We start from the raw sequence: 20,457 nt of genomic DNA on the forward strand, positions 1-20,457 counted from the left end.
TTTGAACTTATCTTTTGTTTGCAATTAACCTTAGTTGATTTAGGAGCATTGGAATTAAAGCATTAAGGATGTTGCTCTTTGCTTGTAGTTAAGCCTTAAAGAGTTCTGCAATAACTTTTCGAAGTATAATTTTAGAATATTGCTTGTATCCTTGAAACTATAGCTTTAGAATATATATAAAGGAAATATGCTTATCTCACACCTTAATAAAGCAGAGAAAAACAGCTTGAGAAAGGAAGATGAACATCAACTCAAGGATTTATAGTTTTGACCAAGGGAAGCTGGACATCACTAAGATTTATAGTCCTTGCAATTAAAAGGTGGACACACATCTGGGAGCTGGACTTCACCAGATGGGATACGTCTTTCTTCTTTCAGAAACCTGACCACCACTGTCTGGGATACTCCTTTCTGGGATTTATCCTGAGGAAAACTAAATCACAATAGTGTATAGAATTGTGATGTAAAAATTGGGAATAGAAACTGCTGATGAGTAAAAATTGGAATAGAAACTGCTGAGAAAGCTGATGATTACCCCTATAAATACCTGTAAGCCTCAACTCTAGGTGTGCAGTTGGAGGGAAAACTTCCCCTACTGTACCCAGCGCTGTACTGCTCATACTTTACCATATTCATTAATAAATTGATTGCTGCTTGAATATTGGCCTAGTCAAGCTTCTTATTTATAACAGCAGCAAGGTGCCATAAGATCATCTTTAAGGGGCCCTCTAACCCAAACCATCCCGTGATTCTATGATCTCTAGAAATAATCTCAGTATCTCTAAAGAAATATCTCAATTAATCTATTTAATTAATATCTCTTAATCTATTAATCTAATTAATATCTCTCAAGAAATATCTCAGAGACAGCTGTCAAGAGGATGGTGCCAGACTCTTCTAAGTGATGTCCAGTGACAGGATGAGGAGCAATGACCATGAACAAAACATCACAAGGAGTTTCACCTCATCAAGAGGAAGAACTTCCTTACACAGAGGGTGCAGAACACTGAACAGGCTGCCCAGGAAGGTTATTTTTCTTTTTTTTTTTTTTTTCTTTCCAGCTGGATAGAACACCAAATTGACAGCAACGAGGAAAAAGTGTTTCTGAGTGAGTTAATTGGGAAAAAAAAAAAAAACAAACAAGTAGGAAAAGAATGGAACTCCAGTGGCAGAAAGGATCTAGAAAGAAAATTTACAGTAACTGAGTGGTGTAGGAGGTGCAAGGAGGAGCAGCAGAGCTCTTACAGTGGTGGCTGTGCAGGTACACAAGAACTAAACTAAGAAACTAGCTGTGTGTAACTAATCAGAGCATGGAGGACAGAACTGTAAATAACAAAACTCCAGTATGAAAACCTAATTAGTTCATCAATTAGCACTTTGCTTTATGAGTAGTCTGTTGTATCAGTCACATTCACATCTCCCATCTGCAGCCTGAAGAGCAGGACCTGGACCCCAAAGAAAGTCCTGAAGCTCCTGGTTTGGTTAACATCCACCAAAGTGTGAGCTTCTCTGGGCACCCTGTGCCAGGGCCTCACCCTCTCACAGTAAAGAATTTATTCCCAATATCCAATCCATCCCTGCCCTCCATCAGTTTAAAGCCATTGCCCCTTGTCCTGTTGTTCCATGCCCTGATCCAGAGTCTCTCCCCAGCTCCCCTGGATCCCCTTCAGATGCTGAAAGGTCTCCCTGGGACCTTCCCTTCTCCAACTCTCAGGGTGTCTCCAAGCAGAGGTGCCCCAGCTCTCTGACATTTACATTTCTCTCTGCACACACTGACCATGCTATAAACTGTGCATTCTAAATAACCTCTGTAGTGACTCACATAATCACATCAGTTAATGTTAAAAATTCAACATCTGCAAACAGCAGCAATACAAAATGAAAAGAAGAGAGATCAGTGTTCCAGCTGTGTGATGCAGAGGTTATTCCAGTCCCCTCCTGCAGCCCACAATGCAATGTACCTCCCAAAATAGGTCACTTCATCTTCCAAACCAGGGTGAAGTCAGAAAATCTCTTCCACTCTTCAAAAGAAACATCCACTTAAATGTTTCATGTGGCAAATAAATTAAAAGTGTAGAGCACAGACTTAAAAAATAAGGTTTCAAAGCACACCCAAGCCCAACCCAGATACTTAGACTAAGAGCATTTGCTCCACAGACAAGCAAAAGAATCTCTTTCATGGAGGTGGTTTATTTTAAGAATTTACAGATTTCTGGGGCTTTTCCACTTCTTCACAAGATAACAGAGCAGTCTTGTCAACACAGACACAGGCAGGCTAAACCACATATGCTCAGAAGAGCTCCTCTTCACCTGTAAGGAAAATTGAAACAAATTAAAACCCTTTCATCTATTTATGTATTTATTTTAAACTCCTATCTTCCCCAATTTGAATACTTCACTAATATTCCTTACCAACCCCCAACTATTCATCGAATCTTTTTTTTCTTATATTTTAAATTTCAAAATTTTCCTTACATTTTAGATTTTGAATATGTTCATTTTAGTACAGAAACCTCTTTAAGTATGTCTTTATATACAGACATTTTTAAGCAATTGCATTAAGTCAGGCCACTATGCAAAAATTCAAACAGTAATTGCAAATTAATATCCAATAATAGAAAACAAACAAACAAAAAAAACCCCACAGAAAATTATAATTCATCTGGGATTATGTCCCCATGGACATATTTTCCTTAAAATTACTGAAAATTAAGAACTCTTTGTCTGGACAAATTCAAACTAAAAATGTCCAATTTCACAGCTGTTCAGGAAGAAAAGTTTCTGTCTGACCAAGACCATTTAATTCTGACTTCTTGATCTGATTTCATATTTTCTGTGCTAATTAATTTTAAAACACAATCCAGTTTCTGTGACACAACTTTACCTCGTGGGTTTGGCTGAACCGCTTTTTCCGATTAATCCCTGGTTACGGTATTATGAGAGAAAACAAAACAAGCAGGTTAGGAAGCAACTCATGCAAATTCAGGCAAAACTCTGCACGGATTTATGACCACAAATGTATTGTGAGGAGCACAATACAGCACCAAAATAATATAAAGTACAGATTCCAGGCATTCAGTCAATACACAGGATATGAACACATGTATTTCCATACAGAGCACAAATTTTAACTGTTACAGTAATACACATGAGCTACATGCAGTTACAAATTGTGGTCTAAGCCCACACATTTGTAACCTGCAGCACACACCTGCACAAAACCTCATCCTCAGGCAAACAAGCAAAATGCTGAATTTCAAGTAAAATACATATTCCATATGAAAATATAAAATATTGTGGAAATTCCCTCCTTGCAAACCCAGCCCCAAACTCTCAGCTTCTGAACACCTGATTTATCCAAAAGCATTTCAGTCACACCATTTGCTCTCCCTCACTCAACATTACTGGGCTATTTGACCAGGCAAAGTAGGAAATGTCCAGGTAAAAGGGAGGAGAGGGGAAATCCACCAAAGGCCAGGAGGAAAACCCTCACCTCTCCAGCAAAGATGCATGGTGAGGCTGAAGATCTATTTCACCAGCTTTTAAACTGCATTTGATCAGAAAAAACTGCCAAACTTCTCTCTGGTTAGTAGAGCTGCACAAGCTGAAAAGCTTGGGAGCCATGCCAGGTTTTAGGGAATCCCAAAATCTGCCTGTTCCCCTGGCACACAAGCAGCACATGACTGCAAGAGCTCTGAGGGCACCTGCACACAAATACTCACAGAGCAGCAGCACCAGAGATGATCTCAATGAGCTCCTTGGTGATGACGGCCTGGCGGGTGCGGTTGAAGGTCAAGGTCAGCTTGTCAATCATCTCAGCTGCAATAAGGTTGGAGTTTAAACACAAAATCAGTGTAGAAATGTCTATAAATGCACATACAGAGAGGCTGGATGGGCACAATACCCAAGTGGCTTGTAAACTACTGCAATACCAAGTACCAATACAAGGCTTAGTGCCTCTTGGTATTTGCAAGTGTCAAATAGTGCCAAATACCAGAGTGCTCCTGACATTTTTTCCCTACAGGTAATATTACCTGCAAACAATCTAAAAACCTGAGAATTCAGCTTGTCACTTAAACATCTGGCAGACTTGTAAATACCAGGCATGACACAGCTTATTGTAACATAAGACAAGCAGGCATCATTAGCTTTGAAATTAGATTTCACTGTCAATAACTGCATTGTTCTTTCCTTCAAGTTGTGGCAAATGGAGACAGATTTTTCTCAATATTTCTTCTCAATTATTTCTAAGCACAGCAGTATCACCTCTTTCTCTCAAGTTAGTCATCAGAGCCATGCCTGCCATTGCAGGCAACCCACATCACATCAGCTTCACATAATCACCTGTATCCTTCCAAAAAATACTTACATATTCTCTACTTGCTCCATGACAGATGGTATTTAACTATTAAGTTTCCCCACCTTTGAATTGCACTGCACTAATTATATTTGCTGAATGAGTAAGTACAGATTTATAAAAATTCAGGAAATCCTCAGAACAGCCACATGAAAGGAGCATAGAGAATATTTAGCCATTACAAGATTAGTTTAGTGTTTCATACACTTTTTAAATAACCTGTTATTGCATTTCCAGTCCTAGGCCTGTTTCTTGGCAGCAATCCCTCTTTCTAAGGACTAAATACAGTTTGAAACAAAATCTGTTGAACTGGCTCAAAAAAACAACTCAAAATGGAATTAAGATAGGAAACAGCTGATTTTTGAAGTGAATATCACACAAAGGGAGGTCAGCACTTTCCTGCTGAACAACTGAAGTCCTGAAAAGCCAGGGAGGAGCTTACAGGCATTCTTGCTGGCGTTGTCCATGGCAGTCATCCTGGCGCTCTGCTCGCTGGTGGTGGATTCCTTCAGGGAGTAGTACAGAATGTTTGCTAGCGTGAACTCCTGGTAGTTCCTCAGCACATCAGCATCAATGTCATCATAGATACTCAGGCTTTCTGCAAAACATGCAGCAGCAGGCTTAGACACAGCCAAGATTTACTATTTCCAGCAAAATGCAATGGCATGGAGAAGTTTCCTTGGCTGGGCTGTTTCAGTACTTAAGGCAGCACAGAGGGATTTCCTGAACATGTTATGTGTACCTTCAGAATCTCTATGCTAGTTATAATTCTTTTAGCTATTTCAATTTAGTATTAGAAAGTCAGACCAAAGCAAAATACACTATTGCCATATTATGTTTAACCTTCCCATACAGTGCTGCAGAAACATTTGGGGGTATTTTTAGTGAGCAGTGAAAAGTCACTCACTACTCAGACTATTCAGTGCTGAAAATTTTGGAACTGACAGAATTTACATATGCATAATTCTTGCTTGAGACAGAATCTCAAACCAGAATTAGCATCACTTTTCCTTTTAACCTCCTTGCCCCACAGCACCTTTGTGAGCCAGCCTTGGACTGATTTAGACCAAGACAAAACCATCTGTTAAACCATGATATAAGCACCATAATAAGATGCTTTAATATCATATTCCCATTTTCAGAGTGCTTTTCTTGTGACTTATCACTGCATGTAACTGGTGGTTTCTAGCTCCCTACTTACCAGAGCCAGCCACAGTTTCAAAGGAGAAGATTGGTTTTTCATCAGTCTTGTAAGAGATGACAGACCTGCATAAAAAGAGCAAAACAGGCTCTTCAGTTCAACTGAACCGACTCTAAACTGAATGGTTCAAATCAAATTAGAATCAATTTCTGGCTTTCCAATGCCACAAAGTTTTGTGATAACCCTGATGAAAAGATTTTGGATACTATGTGGATATAATAATGTGTTGACTGTAAATATAACAGCTATACACAAGTTAAAATGGAGTTCCAACCACAGAAAAAACAGCCCAGTTCTTGACACACAACAAAATCAAGAAGTAAAGTGAATATGCCAAATCACAGTCAGTTTTCATACAACTTTATTAGGCCAATATGCTCTCTGAAGCATTCTGCCCAGTATTTTCCCAGTTAAGTTTCAGTTCAACCTTACCTGAAGCGATTGTAGATGACAGAGCCTTCATCAAACTCATACCCAGAGTTTAACAGCTCCAAAGCAATGGCTGAAGCGTCCCCAAAGCTCGGAGGTCTCCGTCCCACCTCTTTGAATGTCAGCAGGAAATAGTTGCCATGTGTCCTGCAGCAACAACAAACCTGTGTTAGAGCCAAGTGGATGCTCTGAAGTACAAGAGCAGCAAGACTTACTAGAGGTAACTGTAACTCAGGGTGTTTAGAATGAAACATTTTACTGAATTTGAGTCTGAAAGAAACTTTGCCTTTAGTTAAATTACCACAGCTTCACAATACACACATGTAACAGCACCAGTTGCCAGCTTTCAGACTTTTATTTCAAGAATATAACAGTGCTGTGCAGCAGTTTCCCAAATTATGAGATTATCAAAACCACTTTTTGGGTATTTGCAGATTTTTTTTTACAGGAACTTGAATTTAACACAGTTCCCTTAAATGCAATTTCCTGCCAGTCTTGAAATTTCTACCACAGAAAACAAAACTCCAAACTGAACTTTTGGGCCCCATCCTTTTTACCTTTGAAGCAGGCCTCTGATCTTGTCACCTACTCCAACCACCATAACCTCTTTCCCTGCATTTGAGAGGTTGGTAATCTCATTCTTCAGGGTTTTAGCAATGGATGTGTGGATAGCACCACACAGGCCTCGGTCAGAGGACACACCAATGAGGAGATGCTTCTTCTTGTCCTCAGGTGCCTTTATTTCTGCTTTCTCATAAAGAGCTGAAAAAAAAAAATTACATTTTTCAAGGGTGGCAAAAAAAAGCAAGTAAGTAATAAAAAATGCCCTGAATTATTCTAACTAAAACCAATATGAAAGGGGCTCCAGATCTCAGCTAGATTAATTTTATTTTCTTTGCAATTGTTCCAAGCTTGCACAGACCAGATGTGAGGAAGAAACATTTCAAAGCCAGTCACAGCTCTGATCAGATCATTGAAGTTCACTGTGCAAATTCTTTTGGAAATAGACTACTGGAAGGTTAAAAAGCCTTGGCATTTTGTCACCAGTATGAAAACCTCCTCCTCTGCTCCCCCAACATTAAGTGCAAGATGATTCTCTCACACAGAGCTCCTGTTCCATAGACCCTGGCAGGCTTCAGCTCCCTCTCAGCTCTTGCATATTTGGCTGCAGACACCATCTTCATGGACTTGGTGATCTTCTGGATGTTCTTGATGGACTTCAAACGCCTGGTGACTGCAAGGTTAAGGGTTCAAGGTCACAGACTGTACTGGACATAACAACTCAAACCCAAACAACAAAATGCCAGCAAGAGCCATCCAAAAAGATTTTGCCACGTCCCTCAAAGAAGAAGAAATAAATAAACAAATAGTGCACAAATAAACCTCATAAGAGACCTGGGTATTTGCAGTAAGAACATAGCTAACACTAATTAATCTTTACAATAGAGATGTTATTTCTTTCAGACATAACATTCATTTAATATTTATCCCAACATGAAGTCTATTTACTATTCTCTTTGCTTCCAAATCTACCTGTTTCACAAATGTATTATTTGAGGTATAATGTCATCTTTCACAGATGACAAGCAGAGAAAATAAACAAAAAGTCCCCACAGTATGAAGACAGAATAAATTTCCTCCTCTGTTTAGACTGTGGTAAAATGACATTTATACAAACACTAATGGAAAAAGAAACCAAAACAGGTATCCCATTGACAAGAACAATTCCAAGGCAATATCCCTGTATAAAAACTATGAGGGATGGCTTAAGGAAGCATTATCACACTAAAATCATTCAGTCAATCCCTTTTCCCCCAAAATGCTTCATAAAAGCACAAGGAAAGAAACATAAGAGAAACTAAAGTAACTCTTATAGGTGAGCAGAAATCTGGTTTAGCACATATGATAAAAATATTTTTTTAAATCTATTTGAGTAAAACTATAAAAAGACATCTAAATTTCTACTAAAACCACTTCTGAAGGACACTTGTTTAATGTAATTAGCAGTGCAGGCCTGTATATCATTATGTATCACAATCATTTTACCCAACAGAGAATAAACAGAATTATATTTTAACATATGGTTTTTGTGCAACATTTTCCCCTCTCAAGAGCAGACAAAACCTTTACTTACTGTCTTTTAGCGTTGCCATATTCCTTACTTGGCCCCTGAAAAGGAATGCAGGAGAAATTAGGATAATTCATTAGCTCTCCACAAACCAACACCTCCCAAGGGCAAGTCCCTTTCAGAGTGATGGAAATTCAAAGATTTGCTGCTTCTTAAAAAAGATCTGTGGCTTGCATGCACACCTTCATCCATCCCTAGCTGTATAATTTCACAGAATCAATGAGGTTGGAAAAGACCTCTGAGATCATCAAGTCCAACCTATGACCGAACACCCCCTTATCAACTAAACCACCGACTGCCACATCCAGTCTTCCTCCAGACACCTCCAGGGACAGTGACTCCTCAACCTTCCTGGGCAGCCCATTCCAACGCCCAATTACACTTTCTATGAAGAAATTGCTCCTAATGTACAACCTAGACCTGTGTTAATCATGTCCTGCCGCTGGCTGCCTGGCAGAAGAGGCCAACTCCCACCTGACTGCACTTTGCTGTCAGGGAGTTGTAGAGTGATAAGGTCACCCCGAGCCTTCTTTTCTCCAGGCTGAGCTCCCCCAGCTGCTCTCTAGAGGACCTGGGCCCCTTCCCCAGTGCCACTGCCCCCTTCTCCAGCCCTTTCCCCAGTGCCACCGTCCTTCTCCAGCCCGTTCCCCAGTCCCACTGCCCTTCTCCAGCCCCTTCCCCAGTCCCACCGTCCTTCTCCAGCCCCTTCTCCAGCCCCTCTGCCTTTCTCCGGACTCGCTCCAGCACCTCAATGTCCTCCCTGAGCTGAGGGGCCAGAACTGGCCCAGGACACAGAAAGGTTTAACGCGTTACCCACCGCCTTGGTTAATGACACGGGGCAAACGAGGGCATTAGAAGGGCAAATCAGAAATAAAATAATAATTTTAAACAAAGCTTCGTGCAGTGCAATTCATTTCTAAACTCTATTAAAATGAAGCATAGGAAGCCGCACCATTTCCTGGCCAGAGCAGGGTCTCCTGCCAAATCTGTCCTTTAACCCTTGCCTGTCCCATTCACCCACCCCGACCAAGGACGGACGCTCCATCCCTGCGGGTCCCCGCTGCCCTCATCTCCCGGTACCGGCTCCGCCACCACCTCTCAGAGCCCGCAGCCCCTCACGGGCCGCCCGCAGCCACGACCCCGCCGCCCGCAGGCGCCGCACGGCCGAGGGAAGCCATCCCCCCCTCACCCCGCGGAGCCGCCCCGGCCATCGGGACGCGCTCCCCCGTGCCCACAGCGCCCGTCCCAGCCCGTGGCGGTACCATTGCGGCTGGACCAGCACGACCGCGGCGCCCCGGGCGAACATGGCGGCGCCTCCACCACAGCCCCGCTGAAGGTCAGCGCGCCCGCACCGCGCCTGCGCCGCCCCGCCGGGATCCGCTTCCAGGGCGCCGCCGCCATTTCCGGAGGGGGCGGGATCGGGACCGGGAGCGGCGCCGGCTCGGGAGCGGGATCAGGATCGGGACGGGTCCGGCATCATGGGCAAGTCGGATTTCCTCAGCCCCAAGGCCATCGCCAACCGCATCAAGTCCAAGGGGCTGCAGAAGCTGCGCTGGTACTGCCAGATGTGCCAGAAGCAGTGCCGCGATGAGGTAAACGGGGGCGCGCTGGGGTCCCCGGTCCTGCGGGCGGCTCCGGGCTCCATTTCGGACGCCCAGTCCCGGTTCTCCCGGGGTCCCCTTGGTTGGGGTCACCTCGTGTGACAGCTGCGATCTCATGGGATCACAGGATGGTTTGGGTTGGGAGGATCTTAAAGATCATCTGCTGCCAACCCCCTACCATGGGCGGGGACACCTCCCCACCTTCCACTGTCCCAGGTTCCTCCAAGCCTGTCCAGCTTGGCCTTGGACACTTCCAGGGATCCAAGGACAGCCACAGCTTCTCTGGGCAACCTGAGAAGCCTCAGGGCCTCCCCACCCTCACAGAGAATTACTTCTTCCCAATATCTTATTTAACTCTGCTCTCTATCACTTTAAAGCCATTGTCCCTTGTCCCACCAATTTCTTTCCCAGTATTATTGAAGGGAACAAAGTGGGAGCTGCGATCACACCTGTAGGAGTTTATTTGTAGGATTTTAGCACTCCATTCTATGAGTGTTGCAAATTGAGACAAAGACGAGCCAATATTTATTTCTGCTGTATAGAATGGCTTCAAGTGTCACTGCATGTCTGAGTCCCACCAGAGGCAGTTGCTGCTGGCTTCTGAAAATCCTCAGCAATTCATGGATTATTTCTCTGAGTAAGTTTTCTGTATATTTTTACCCATTTTATTTACCATTACTTGTATTACTCTTACCTATTTTTCATGCCTGTATCAGGTTTGCACAGCCACACCCCTAAGGCCCAATAATGTCGCATTGAAGACACTTTGTTGTGATACATGTTAGTGTCACCGTTTCTTGTAATTGAAAGTTTAGGCAATGCCACCTTTAAACCTTAGGTAGGAGATTTCAAGAAGCCATGATTTTAGTAAAATTTGACGTTTTTTTCTTGTGTTTTAATCCTGTTTAAAGGATTTTGCTGTTTTGCTGTTCCTCTGTGTTACAAATATATCACCTTTCTGTTCCCACTGAGTGCCTGCCACACACACGAGCTAAAAAGGCCATAACAGAGAGAGAACAAGTCAGGGGAGGGACTGACATCTCCCAGCTTCTCCCAGGCCTTTGTCCAGCTGACCTGCATGACAGCTGGGATGACTGGAGCTGTCCTCAGCACGAGTTTGAAGTGAGGCTTTATGCTGCAGCCCTGGAATTAGCAGGGAGATGAGTGATCCATCTGCCCCATCCACTCCTCTGCCCTTTGTCCTGCCCTGTGCTCTGTGTCAGTCAGCCTGGGAAGACACCTGGTAACCAAATGCCAGCAATTAGTGGGAAGTGTTGAGATTCCTCTGCTCCATTTTATCCCTTTGAGAGGCTGTTACTCTCTTGGATATTTAAGGTGTGTGCATGTATCATGTTGTGTTTCATCCTGTATTTAATCCTCCTGGTCTACTGAAAAAGGGAAATGTGTCTGAATATCATCATGCTCAGCTCAAAAGAATAATCAGATTTATACTCCAGATGTTTATTTGTTAATGACAACAGAAAATTGCTTCTTAGTTGTTAAAATTTTACTAAAAATACCTTTTTTTAATTTCCTAAGGGAATTCCGAAATGATTTCCTAGAATTGCTCAGGAGGAGATTTGGTAAATATTTTTCTGTTTGTTTGTTTGTTTGTTTTAGTGTCTTGTTGGTTCAGTGCCAGCCACATAATAATAATAGTATAATAATAATAATATTACAATACAATAAATATTGTAGTTGTAAAATTTAAAAATATTGTATTGTAATATATTACAATACAATAAAATACAATAATAATTTGTATTTTAGGAACAAAGAGAGTGCACAATAATATTGTGTACAATGAATACATCAGCCATCGAGAGCACATCCACATGAATGCCACACAGTGGGAGACACTGACTGATTTTACAAAATGGCTGGGGAGAGAAGGTGAGTGCACCTGCTCAGGGTTGGGAAGTCTTAAAATTATTGGGTAATTAAATTCCTGATAATTGATCAGTAAATATTTATGTTAATTCTTTTTCTTTCTTCCCCTCCCCTCCTGTGTATACATGAAGAGATTTCCAAACATATTTCTGTGCTAACCATTAGGAGTTTGCTTGTGGAAAATGTCAGAAGTCTGGGATAAGTACATCAGTTGTGAGCCTTTCCTTGTTCCATCTGCTGGTCTGTATTTACTGGATACATTGCTAAATTCTAAATCAGCTTCTAACAGTTGCCATTTAAAAGTTAGAGATTCTTTCCACATCTGACAAGAGGCAAGCAGTTATTTTCATTCCTGGCCTAGTGGAAGGGTTAAAGCTGGAGATCTGCAGTTCTGTGTTTGGTGGGAGGAAGAGACATTAAGTGGCACTGTGGTGTGACAGAAAGTTGACTTTGGCCCTGTTCTGCAGGATACATCCAGCAGTTACAGAGTGTTTGGAAAGTCACTCTAGCCAGGCTCAGTAATAATAGCACAGTGCTGCAATATTTCCTTTGGTATGATACTGTGACTGTGTATCATTTATACATGTTAGATTTCTGTCTTCTTCCTTGTTAAAACAGTGGGAAGGAAACATTTTCTTCAATAAGGAAAGGGTTGTAAAACACTTCATGCACTTTGTGATGTACACTGGCATGTGTCCAAACGTATCTGAGGGCAGAAATACATGGTATCAAAGTCAGTTTTAGTAGCCCAGTAAGGGGTGTGTTGTCTCTGGTGAAGTATCTACATTGCTATTGAACAAATTAATACACAGTTTTATTTGTCCTTACTTTCTACATCTCATATCACTCTTCTGCTGACAAATCTCATGGCTACCTCTTAGCTCTAATTGCAGTTCTGCTGTTCCTAAGGCCTGCCTTTTGCACCTTTCCCAAAACCCTCTGATTTTAAGGATTCCCACAAACATGGACTGAAAATGATCTTGATATTGTTGACACTAATCTGACTTTGTTTTGCCTTGACTTTTTAGGTCTTTGCAAGGTTGATGAGACCCCCAAGGGCTGGTACATTCAGTACATCGACAGAGACCCAGAGACCATTCGCAGGCAGCAAGAGCAAGAGAGGAAAAAGAAACAGGACCTCGATGATGAGGAAAAAACTGCCAAATTCATTGAGCAGCAAGTTAGAAGAGGTTTGGAGGGGAAAGAACTGGTGAGAAAAATTGCACTGTGTGTGAACCTTCAGCTCAAAGCTCCATGTGGTTAAGTCAGTGGGGAATTTGATGCTGCTGGAATCCTTGCACTGGTATTTCCTTTGCTTCCTAACTTGGAGTTACATTGTATCCAGCTTGCAGGAAGTAATAATTACAGCTCTTCCAGTGATTAATGATTTAAAAATCACTCTTGAGTTTAGGAAAGGGCAGCAAACAATCCATTAAGCTGCATGATGTCTTCATTTATGGTGTTTCACAGCTCATAGGGCTGCAGATAACAAGTACCTGGTGCATGGAGAAGGCTGAGATAAATAACCAGGGGGATCTGGCATAATCAAGTTCACAAAGTGAAAAGTTCTATTTTAGTGGTGCTGGTGTGGTTATTTGGGATCTGTTTATTTGGCATCAAGCCATGACCCCCATACATGTGGCCTGGGGCTAAAATCTCCCATTTGATCCTGGGTATTGATGAGTACATTTAAATCCTGTTGTAAACAATTACCTGCTTCTTAATTTAAAACTAATTGAAATTTTAATGGCCTGAGCCTTTGGTGCTGAAAAATTGGAAAGATACCAGAATTTCCTTCTTTGAGTTATCAGTCTGTCCAGAAACCAGTCAGATCATGCTGGTTTAGGTAGAGAAAGCTGCTGCAGCAAGGCCACTTGCCTTTTGTGCTGGAATTGAGCAAGTTTAGGCAGCATCTCTCTTAACTGGAGACTTTTGCACAGGAGCCTGTAATGAGATGATGTTTTCAAGTTTAATCTTTTATAAATCAAGCCAGATTGAATATTATAGTTACTGTCTGTAAAACTGAGCTAATCAATGATTATGATATCTTGACTCAGTTTTCTGTTTGATTCTTTAAATGTGCTTTGTGTTTTTTGGCAGGAAATGCCAGTCTATACTGAACTGAACAGAGAAAACGAAGAAGAAAAAGGTAACTAGATTTTGATGGATGTAATTTTCTAGAGCCTGCTGGAGCTGATTCTGTGAAATCAGTGAAAATCAGAAAATTTTGTGAAATTTTGGAACTGATTCAAATGAAATGAGCATTGAAGCCTGCTTGGTGCTTCATAAAGTGCTTTGAGATCAGTTCTAAAGAGCACTGGAATGTGGAAATGCAGAGTATTCTGTATTACAAAATTTAATTTACTTTAAAAGCTAAACCAAAATATAGATTAGTAAATATTTTCAAATTTGTTATTCTTATCTAGTTGCAGATTTAAAAAATTGTTAACATCCTTCAATGCAGTTATTTTTAAAGATAGAAATAGAGTAATGTCTCTTTATTTTTTAGTTACATTTAATTTAAACAAAGGAGCAAGTACTTCAGTCGCAGCATCTTCTAAAACAAGGTGAGAAAAGAATTTAAGGCCAACCTTTATTGATACAAAGAACTTCTATGACAGTGGTATTTGTGTGAACAGGAAGGTTTGTCTTGTCCTGAAATATTTGGAGTCTAATCTGTCACCCTCTGTTGGTATTCAGAAGGGTGACTCGGTGACTTCTTGGTTGGTTTTATATTTAAAATGATGAGTGGGTGTATCTTAAATGGGAGCTGTGAGGAGCCTTCTTGAATTCAGATGCCCATAAAATAATAGTTAGTTACAGTTTCCTCCATGGAGGGTGGGAAAGGGATCCAACCAAAGCATTTGCAGTGATGCCATCCAGCCCAGCTGCCTTCTATGAATGGATAGTCCTGACTGGTTAATTTTGGTTCCTAAAAGGTTTCATTGCCTTGTCTAATTGGAGACAATACTTTCTTTGGTCATCGCTTAAGCAGCTAAATCTGCCTGAAATAAATCTTCCCAGAGCTCTGGAATTTAATTGTCACTGTGTAACCACAAGCAATGCAGGACAAAAGGGATCAATAATGCAAATAATACTGACTTACAGCAGCCTGGGGAACTGTTTGATGAGCAGTACATCTTCTCATGTAAGGCAATATTGTAATTAAATGTATTCCAGGTAAAAAGAAAGCTTTTCCCTCATCTCACTCAGCTCTTAGATAAGGTATCTGATGGGATATATGCCAGGCAGAAAATGAGACAGCAAAGCAGCTCTTTGCAATAATAGAGACAGATTGCAGGCTTTAAGGAAAACTTGTAAATTATCCCTAAGCATTGAGTTGTGCTTAAGATGATTCTGAAACTTAATCCAGACTCTCATTTGAATAGGTTCAGTGAGGAACACTTCAGGTCCTTGCTAAAATTTGGCCAAATGTGAAATCATATATCAAGTAGTCTAATTTCTTCACAGCATATACAAAATACTTAGCTGTAAAGTTTGAAATGATATGTAGTAAGTTCACAACTAGATATGTTTATCTCCTTAAATATGGACACTGCAGTTATGTTTTAATTATATATTGCCATTTATGAGGTTTTTTTAAGTACTTGCTATTTGATTTGTGATTTAATGTGCAATTTTGATTATTCAGATTTCCTCTGAAATAGTTTTTCTTTTAAAGTTGCTTCTACTGCAGTTCCTGTCTCTTCATTTCTGTGAGAGTATACCCAACATCCTCACCACAGGCAGAACATGCAATTTGTCCTAAGGCCATATTAATTATTGTATCACTGTTCACCTCAGAGCAGCTCCTCCCTGCACCTTTTGGGTTGAAACAATACCTAAATTTTTTTACTGTGTTCAAATGCCTGTTATAAAAGTGGCAGTTCTCACTTTACCTAGATGTTCCCTGATCCCTGAGATGTAGCTTTTTCTGATGATTGCTCTTTATTTTCCACAGTTAGGCTGTTTGCCTGTTTTGAATATGGTTGTGAAGGTGAAATTTGCTTGCTGAGTGTGGAGCTCTTTTCTACAGATTCCAGGGTGTTTTCTCCCATTGCCAGAGAGGCTCAATATCTCTGTCAGGAAGGAATTCTAGATATCTGCCCTGAGAGTTTCTCTATCCAGATGGCTTCTCTAAAGTTTGTGCTTTCAAATTTGAAAACCTTATTTGCAGACCAGCTTTTGTCTTCTTTACTGAACTCAAGACCTTGATCAACTTTTTGTTTGTGCAGTGGTGACCTGGTCCTGGGGCTGTGTCCATTCTGCTGCAGTGCCAGCAGTGACCCTCAGTGGACATGGGGTTTGCACCCCAAGGAGACCAGTTCTAGAGGAGGAGCTGTGTAGGCTCTGCAAGGGGACTGGGACCACTGAAATCAAGCAGAGCAGCACAACCAGCTCTTCAAATGCATCTTGGGAGAGGGGAAAAAACGTTAGATCTGCTGTGAAAACACCATCTTACTTTTCCAGCAGTGTCCTTGGACAGAATGCACTGAAGATGGTGGAGGGGGCAGTTAAAAGAAAAGAAGTAGCCCATAGCTCTGGTCAGTCCAAAGAGAAAAAGAAGAAATCTGCACTGGATGAGATTATGGAGGTAATAATCATGCAGGATCTGTTTCTGTGTGCCCCTGTGACAATGTCCACTTCACCTCTGAAGTGACCTCAGACCTTCAGTTCACATGGAATTCCAACTTTCACATCTTACCAGGCAAAATAATTTCATTTCCCCATAAAACTGGTTACATTTCTTCATAAAACTGGCTGCTCAACTCTGCCTATTCCCCAGATGAACGAGGTGTTGGCAAGTAAAGGAATACAGATTTTACAACAGAAGATAATACCTAGAAACACTTGCCAAAAACAAAATACAAATCACCATCATTTTGTCATGAGTTCCTGGAGTCATCCAATGGATTTATGAGGCAAGACTATACTGACTTACCCTAATTTAGGGTTTGGGGATTGTTTTTTGTTCTCCACATGACATGGGGCTGGAGAATTGTTTCAAAGCTGTTCAAAGGCATGGGAGAGCTGCAGTGGAAGGCAGAAGTAAATGGTGATTATTTGTTGTTCTTTAGCTTGAAGAGGAGAAGAAAAGAACATCTCGAAGAGACTACTGGTTACAGCCTGTAAGTGACTTAAAAATTAGTATTATACCAAATCCAGCCAATTCTGCATTTCTAAAGTCATTTTTGATTAGTGTAAAGATCCAAAAGCAGATTGCAAACTAAATTCAGTTATTTTCCCTTTCCTGCTCGTGACCCATTGAGGGCTGTCACATTAGATTGTGAATTCAAGTGTAACTGTATTTGTCAAAGAAACCCAAAAAAGTCTTGAGGGATGCTACTTTGAGCTAGTAATGAGACAATATACACGAATTCCTGAAAGCCACTTCTTCACTATTGTTGCTTTTTGCACTCTGCTGTACTGTTAATTTAGATTGTAGAATTGTTTGCATGTTTTGGCACTTTATTTTATTTTTTCTCTCCTTTCAAATCTCCCAGGAAATTATTGTAAAAATTGTAACAAAAAAGCTTGGAGAGAAATACCACAAGAAGAAGGCAGTTGTTAAGGTAAGGTGGGCCATGGGGAACATTGCTTTGGCTTTTCTGGAATTAGATGATTTAGGAAGATTTGTTTCTTTGTGCTGATTGTTCAGCCTTAAGACAACACTGTTGAAGACTAAAATGTCACCTCACCTATTCTGGACAGGCTGTGAGCCTCTGAATTGATTTAAGGGCATCTATTCAGTGATCTTTTCTTAAGCACAGTTTTGTCCTGTGTAGTTTGTCCCTATTAACACATCCATAATAATAATCCCTGTATCCATGGGATATGACAACAGCAGTGCAGTTGGATTTTAACCCAAGACTAGTCAGTTCTGCACTGATATTTTAAGCTGCAGGATCTCATTTGCACATAAAATCTCCAGGCTGGAGCCCTTGCATTTTGCTGGTTTTGAAAATGCAGAATTGCAGAGTCACAATGCCAAAGTTTGTTAACTTTGAAATTTAAATTTTAGAGAAAAATGTTTGGTATTTCTGATTGACCTCTGCCTTTCAAAACAGGAAGTGATTGACAAATACACAGCAGTTGTGAAGGTGATTGACTCTGGGGACAAACTGAAGCTTGATCAGACACATCTAGAAACTGTAATACCAGCACCAGGTACAGCTGTTTCCTTCTGTTTTCAGTTTCTGCCACTGCAAAACTTATATTTAATTTCTTTTGTACTATAGTTCATCCACTTGAAGGTACCATAACCTCTCCTGAGAAGACAGGCTGAGAGAGCTGGGGTTGTTCAGCCTGTGAGGAATTTAAAGCACCTTCACATACTTAAAGGGGGTTTATAAGAAAGATGGGGAAAAACTTTTCAGCAGAAGGTTCCAAACTTTTGTTGTGTAACTTTTCCTATTTCTATTTCAGGCAAGAAAGTGATGGTATTAAATGGTGGGTACAGGGGAAATGAAGGCATTTTGGAATCCATCAATGAGAAGAGGTTTTCAGTGACAATAACAATTGACTCAGTAAGTATCAAACATTGCAAGCTCTTGTTTGCAGAGAGTTTTCCATCTGTACATGGAGAGCTTTCAAAAGGAACCATGTTATCCTTAATCCTGCCTTACAGGTGGGATCTGTGGTGTGCAGAGTTCTGTGGACACCCCTCACCTATCAACAGCCACATATTCCCACCTGTCACAGGCTTATTCTTTGCTGATTGCAGAGAATCTTCAAAAAGATGATAGGGTGCTGAATTTAGCAAGTTTTGAACTTGCAAGAGATTTGGAAAATATTTTGTGTGTTTATTTTGAACATGGCTGTTGTGGTACTGTTTTATGGGAAAGTAAAAAATGCAAAATACGCAAGGATATGAATTTACTCCTGCCTTTTCCAGATTGATGTGGGGCTTTATGTGCTCATTTGTTGTCTTGTTTATGGTTAACAGTTATGGTTAACAATCAGTCCATGCCACCATGTCTCTGTGGCTCTTTCTTTATTCTGCTCTGCAAAACCAGTCTTTAAACTGATTGATAAAGCAGAGGTGACACTGGCTCAATGTCAAACTTCTTAAACACAGCTTGCAATTCAAAGAAGGGCTGCACAAACTCAGCCCAGGTTGGATTCTGCAGGATTTGGGAAGAGACTGTGCAGATGCCCTGATGAAAGGAGGAACTTTGGCACTAAAAGCAAACTGAAAGTGAAAGAGTTTCTAGGGTGGTGTTGAGGCCTGGTCACATTCTGTGGTCAGGCTGAAAATTATTAATCAAAGAACATTGTATTATGAACAAATCCCCTTTACCTCTCCTACTGTAATCTCCCTGTTGGGAATTCAAGAAACAATTTTATGTTATGATGTTTGTTGTTTTTTTTTTTTGTCATTCTCCAGGGACCTTTAAAAGGGCGCAGAGTTGAAGATATCCAATATGAAGATGTTTCCAAACTTGCCTGAGGTGCTAAATCATACATCAGAGAAGATTTTGGTTCTCAAAAGCTTCTTTGTGACATCTTTCAGGCAGACACAAGACTCTACCATGTCAGGGTTTTAATTGTGTGTGTATGTATTTATAATGTATATAGACATTAAAAAACAGCAAACTTGATTTATTTAAAGATAGCTATTGATTTTTTGTTACATAAAATGTTTATGGAAATACTATCAGTGGAAATTTTTAATCTGATTTTATATCAAAGTTATAATATTTGCTTCCATTTCCTTTTGTAAAATGTAGCAGAGAGCTGCAAACTGGAGTATGTGGGCAGGTCCTGAAGAGAGAATTACCTACAGGGAGGCAGAGTGTGTTGGAGCCAGAGGAGTTAAACAGCACACTTTGCAATTTAAAGCCAAAATGGACTTCTGGGTGCATGAACAAGGCATGGGATTGAGGGGATAGCAGGAAGATCCACTGCTGCAAGGGGTTATTTCCTGGATGCTGTAAGAATGCTCTAGTTTATTATGTGCAGTCACCAGTTTATTTTTGATCAGCACAGCAGTGACAGTAGAATGCAAGTTATTACTCCTCCAGCTGGTTTGTCAGGGCTCCTGAAAATACTGATATGGAATTTATCTTCATATGGACTCCATATGGAGCTGCTCATGGATGTTACTTGTGGAGTGTCTTGGGATGCCAGCTGAAGCTTGGCCAGATATGAATTGGGGGTTGCTTCTTTGGTTTTCCAAAGCCTTTTCCTTTCTTCCATTGTTGCTCTGCTACATGAGTAATGTTACTTGTGCTAAATGATGTAGCATTACTTATTTTATTTTTTTAAAAATGTCCCATTTTGTACAATGTTTAATTTCTAAGGCACTTCAGGAATAAACAGAAACCTTTCTTAAGCCAGTGTGTTTCTTACCAACCTTTCCAATGCTGTTGATTTGAGTCCACCAAAGAGCACAGTGAAGTGCTGGGCTGGTGCACCACATTGTTTGGGTAGAAAAAAACCCAAATGGGTGGTCCTGGGCAAACTAAACCCAACTGAAGGTTGTGTGTCTCTGGAATCTATTTCCTTTCATTGCCTCAGAAGGTTGATTTGTGGTTTCCAGGGGAAACCTGCACAGAACTGGAGGTCTGCAGAGGTTTAATGAAACAGCTGCTGTCTGAGGTAGCCTGGAGCAACCTCATACAAGATATCAGTTGTCTCCTCAAGCATAAAAAGTGGAGAAACTTATGAGAACTGGAGGCACAGAACACTTGTCTGTAAATTCAGGCTCTTGTGCAGCCTGGGCTGTGTTAACAGCACTGCCCTCTCCCAGAGAACAGGCAGTGAGAGAGAGGTGGTTTGTGGGGGGTAATGAGGGCAAGTGACAGAACAGAGCAGCTTCTGTATCACTGAAAATAATTGACACATAATA

General features: G+C 41.0%; 2 protein-coding genes across 5 annotated transcripts; one reads left to right on the plus strand and one right to left on the minus strand.

The window, feature by feature from the left end:
- Positions 1-2,170: 2,170 nt before the first annotated feature.
- On the minus strand, positions 2,171-9,518 carry ATP5F1C (ATP synthase F1 subunit gamma). 2 transcript variants are annotated; one of them, XM_064703060.1, is made up of 10 exons: positions 9,378-9,518; positions 8,122-8,156; positions 7,090-7,221; positions 6,545-6,749; positions 5,991-6,134; positions 5,559-5,623; positions 4,800-4,955; positions 3,723-3,819; positions 2,885-2,922; positions 2,171-2,310 (listed from the first exon to the last, which is right to left on the minus strand). In XM_064703060.1, exons 1-9 carry the CDS (start codon positions 9,419-9,421, stop codon positions 2,916-2,918), a joined length of 885 nt encoding a protein of 294 aa, XP_064559130.1. In that variant the 5' UTR covers positions 9,422-9,518; the 3' UTR covers positions 2,171-2,310; positions 2,885-2,915. The 2 variants fall into 2 exon arrangements, with proteins under 2 accessions (XP_064559130.1, XP_064559131.1); XM_064703061.1 differs by lacking the exons at positions 2,171-2,310; positions 2,885-2,922 and having other exon boundaries at positions 3,719-3,819.
- Positions 9,519-9,521: 3 nt separating this feature from the next.
- KIN (Kin17 DNA and RNA binding protein) lies at positions 9,522-19,941 on the plus strand. Of its 3 annotated transcripts, XM_064703058.1 has the most exons (14): positions 9,536-9,707; positions 10,259-10,353; positions 11,256-11,299; positions 11,487-11,609; positions 12,635-12,816; positions 13,707-13,755; positions 14,116-14,173; positions 16,077-16,200; positions 16,685-16,735; positions 17,111-17,179; positions 17,675-17,774; positions 18,033-18,133; positions 18,994-19,087; positions 19,120-19,158. In XM_064703058.1, the coding sequence occupies exons 1-13, from the start codon at positions 9,594-9,596 to the stop codon at positions 19,054-19,056; spliced, it is 1,173 nt and encodes a 390-aa protein (XP_064559128.1). In that variant the 5' UTR covers positions 9,536-9,593; the 3' UTR covers positions 19,057-19,087; positions 19,120-19,158. The 3 variants fall into 3 exon arrangements, with proteins under 3 accessions (XP_064559127.1, XP_064559128.1, XP_064559129.1); XM_064703057.1 differs by having other exon boundaries at positions 9,522-9,707; positions 18,994-19,941; XM_064703059.1 differs by having other exon boundaries at positions 16,080-16,200; positions 18,994-19,196.
- The last annotated feature ends 516 nt before the right edge of the window (positions 19,942-20,457 follow it).

This window comes from Zonotrichia leucophrys, chromosome 1A, assembly GCF_028769735.1.
Source record: "Zonotrichia leucophrys gambelii isolate GWCS_2022_RI chromosome 1A, RI_Zleu_2.0, whole genome shotgun sequence".
Taxonomy (NCBI): Eukaryota; Metazoa; Chordata; class Aves; order Passeriformes; family Passerellidae; genus Zonotrichia; species Zonotrichia leucophrys.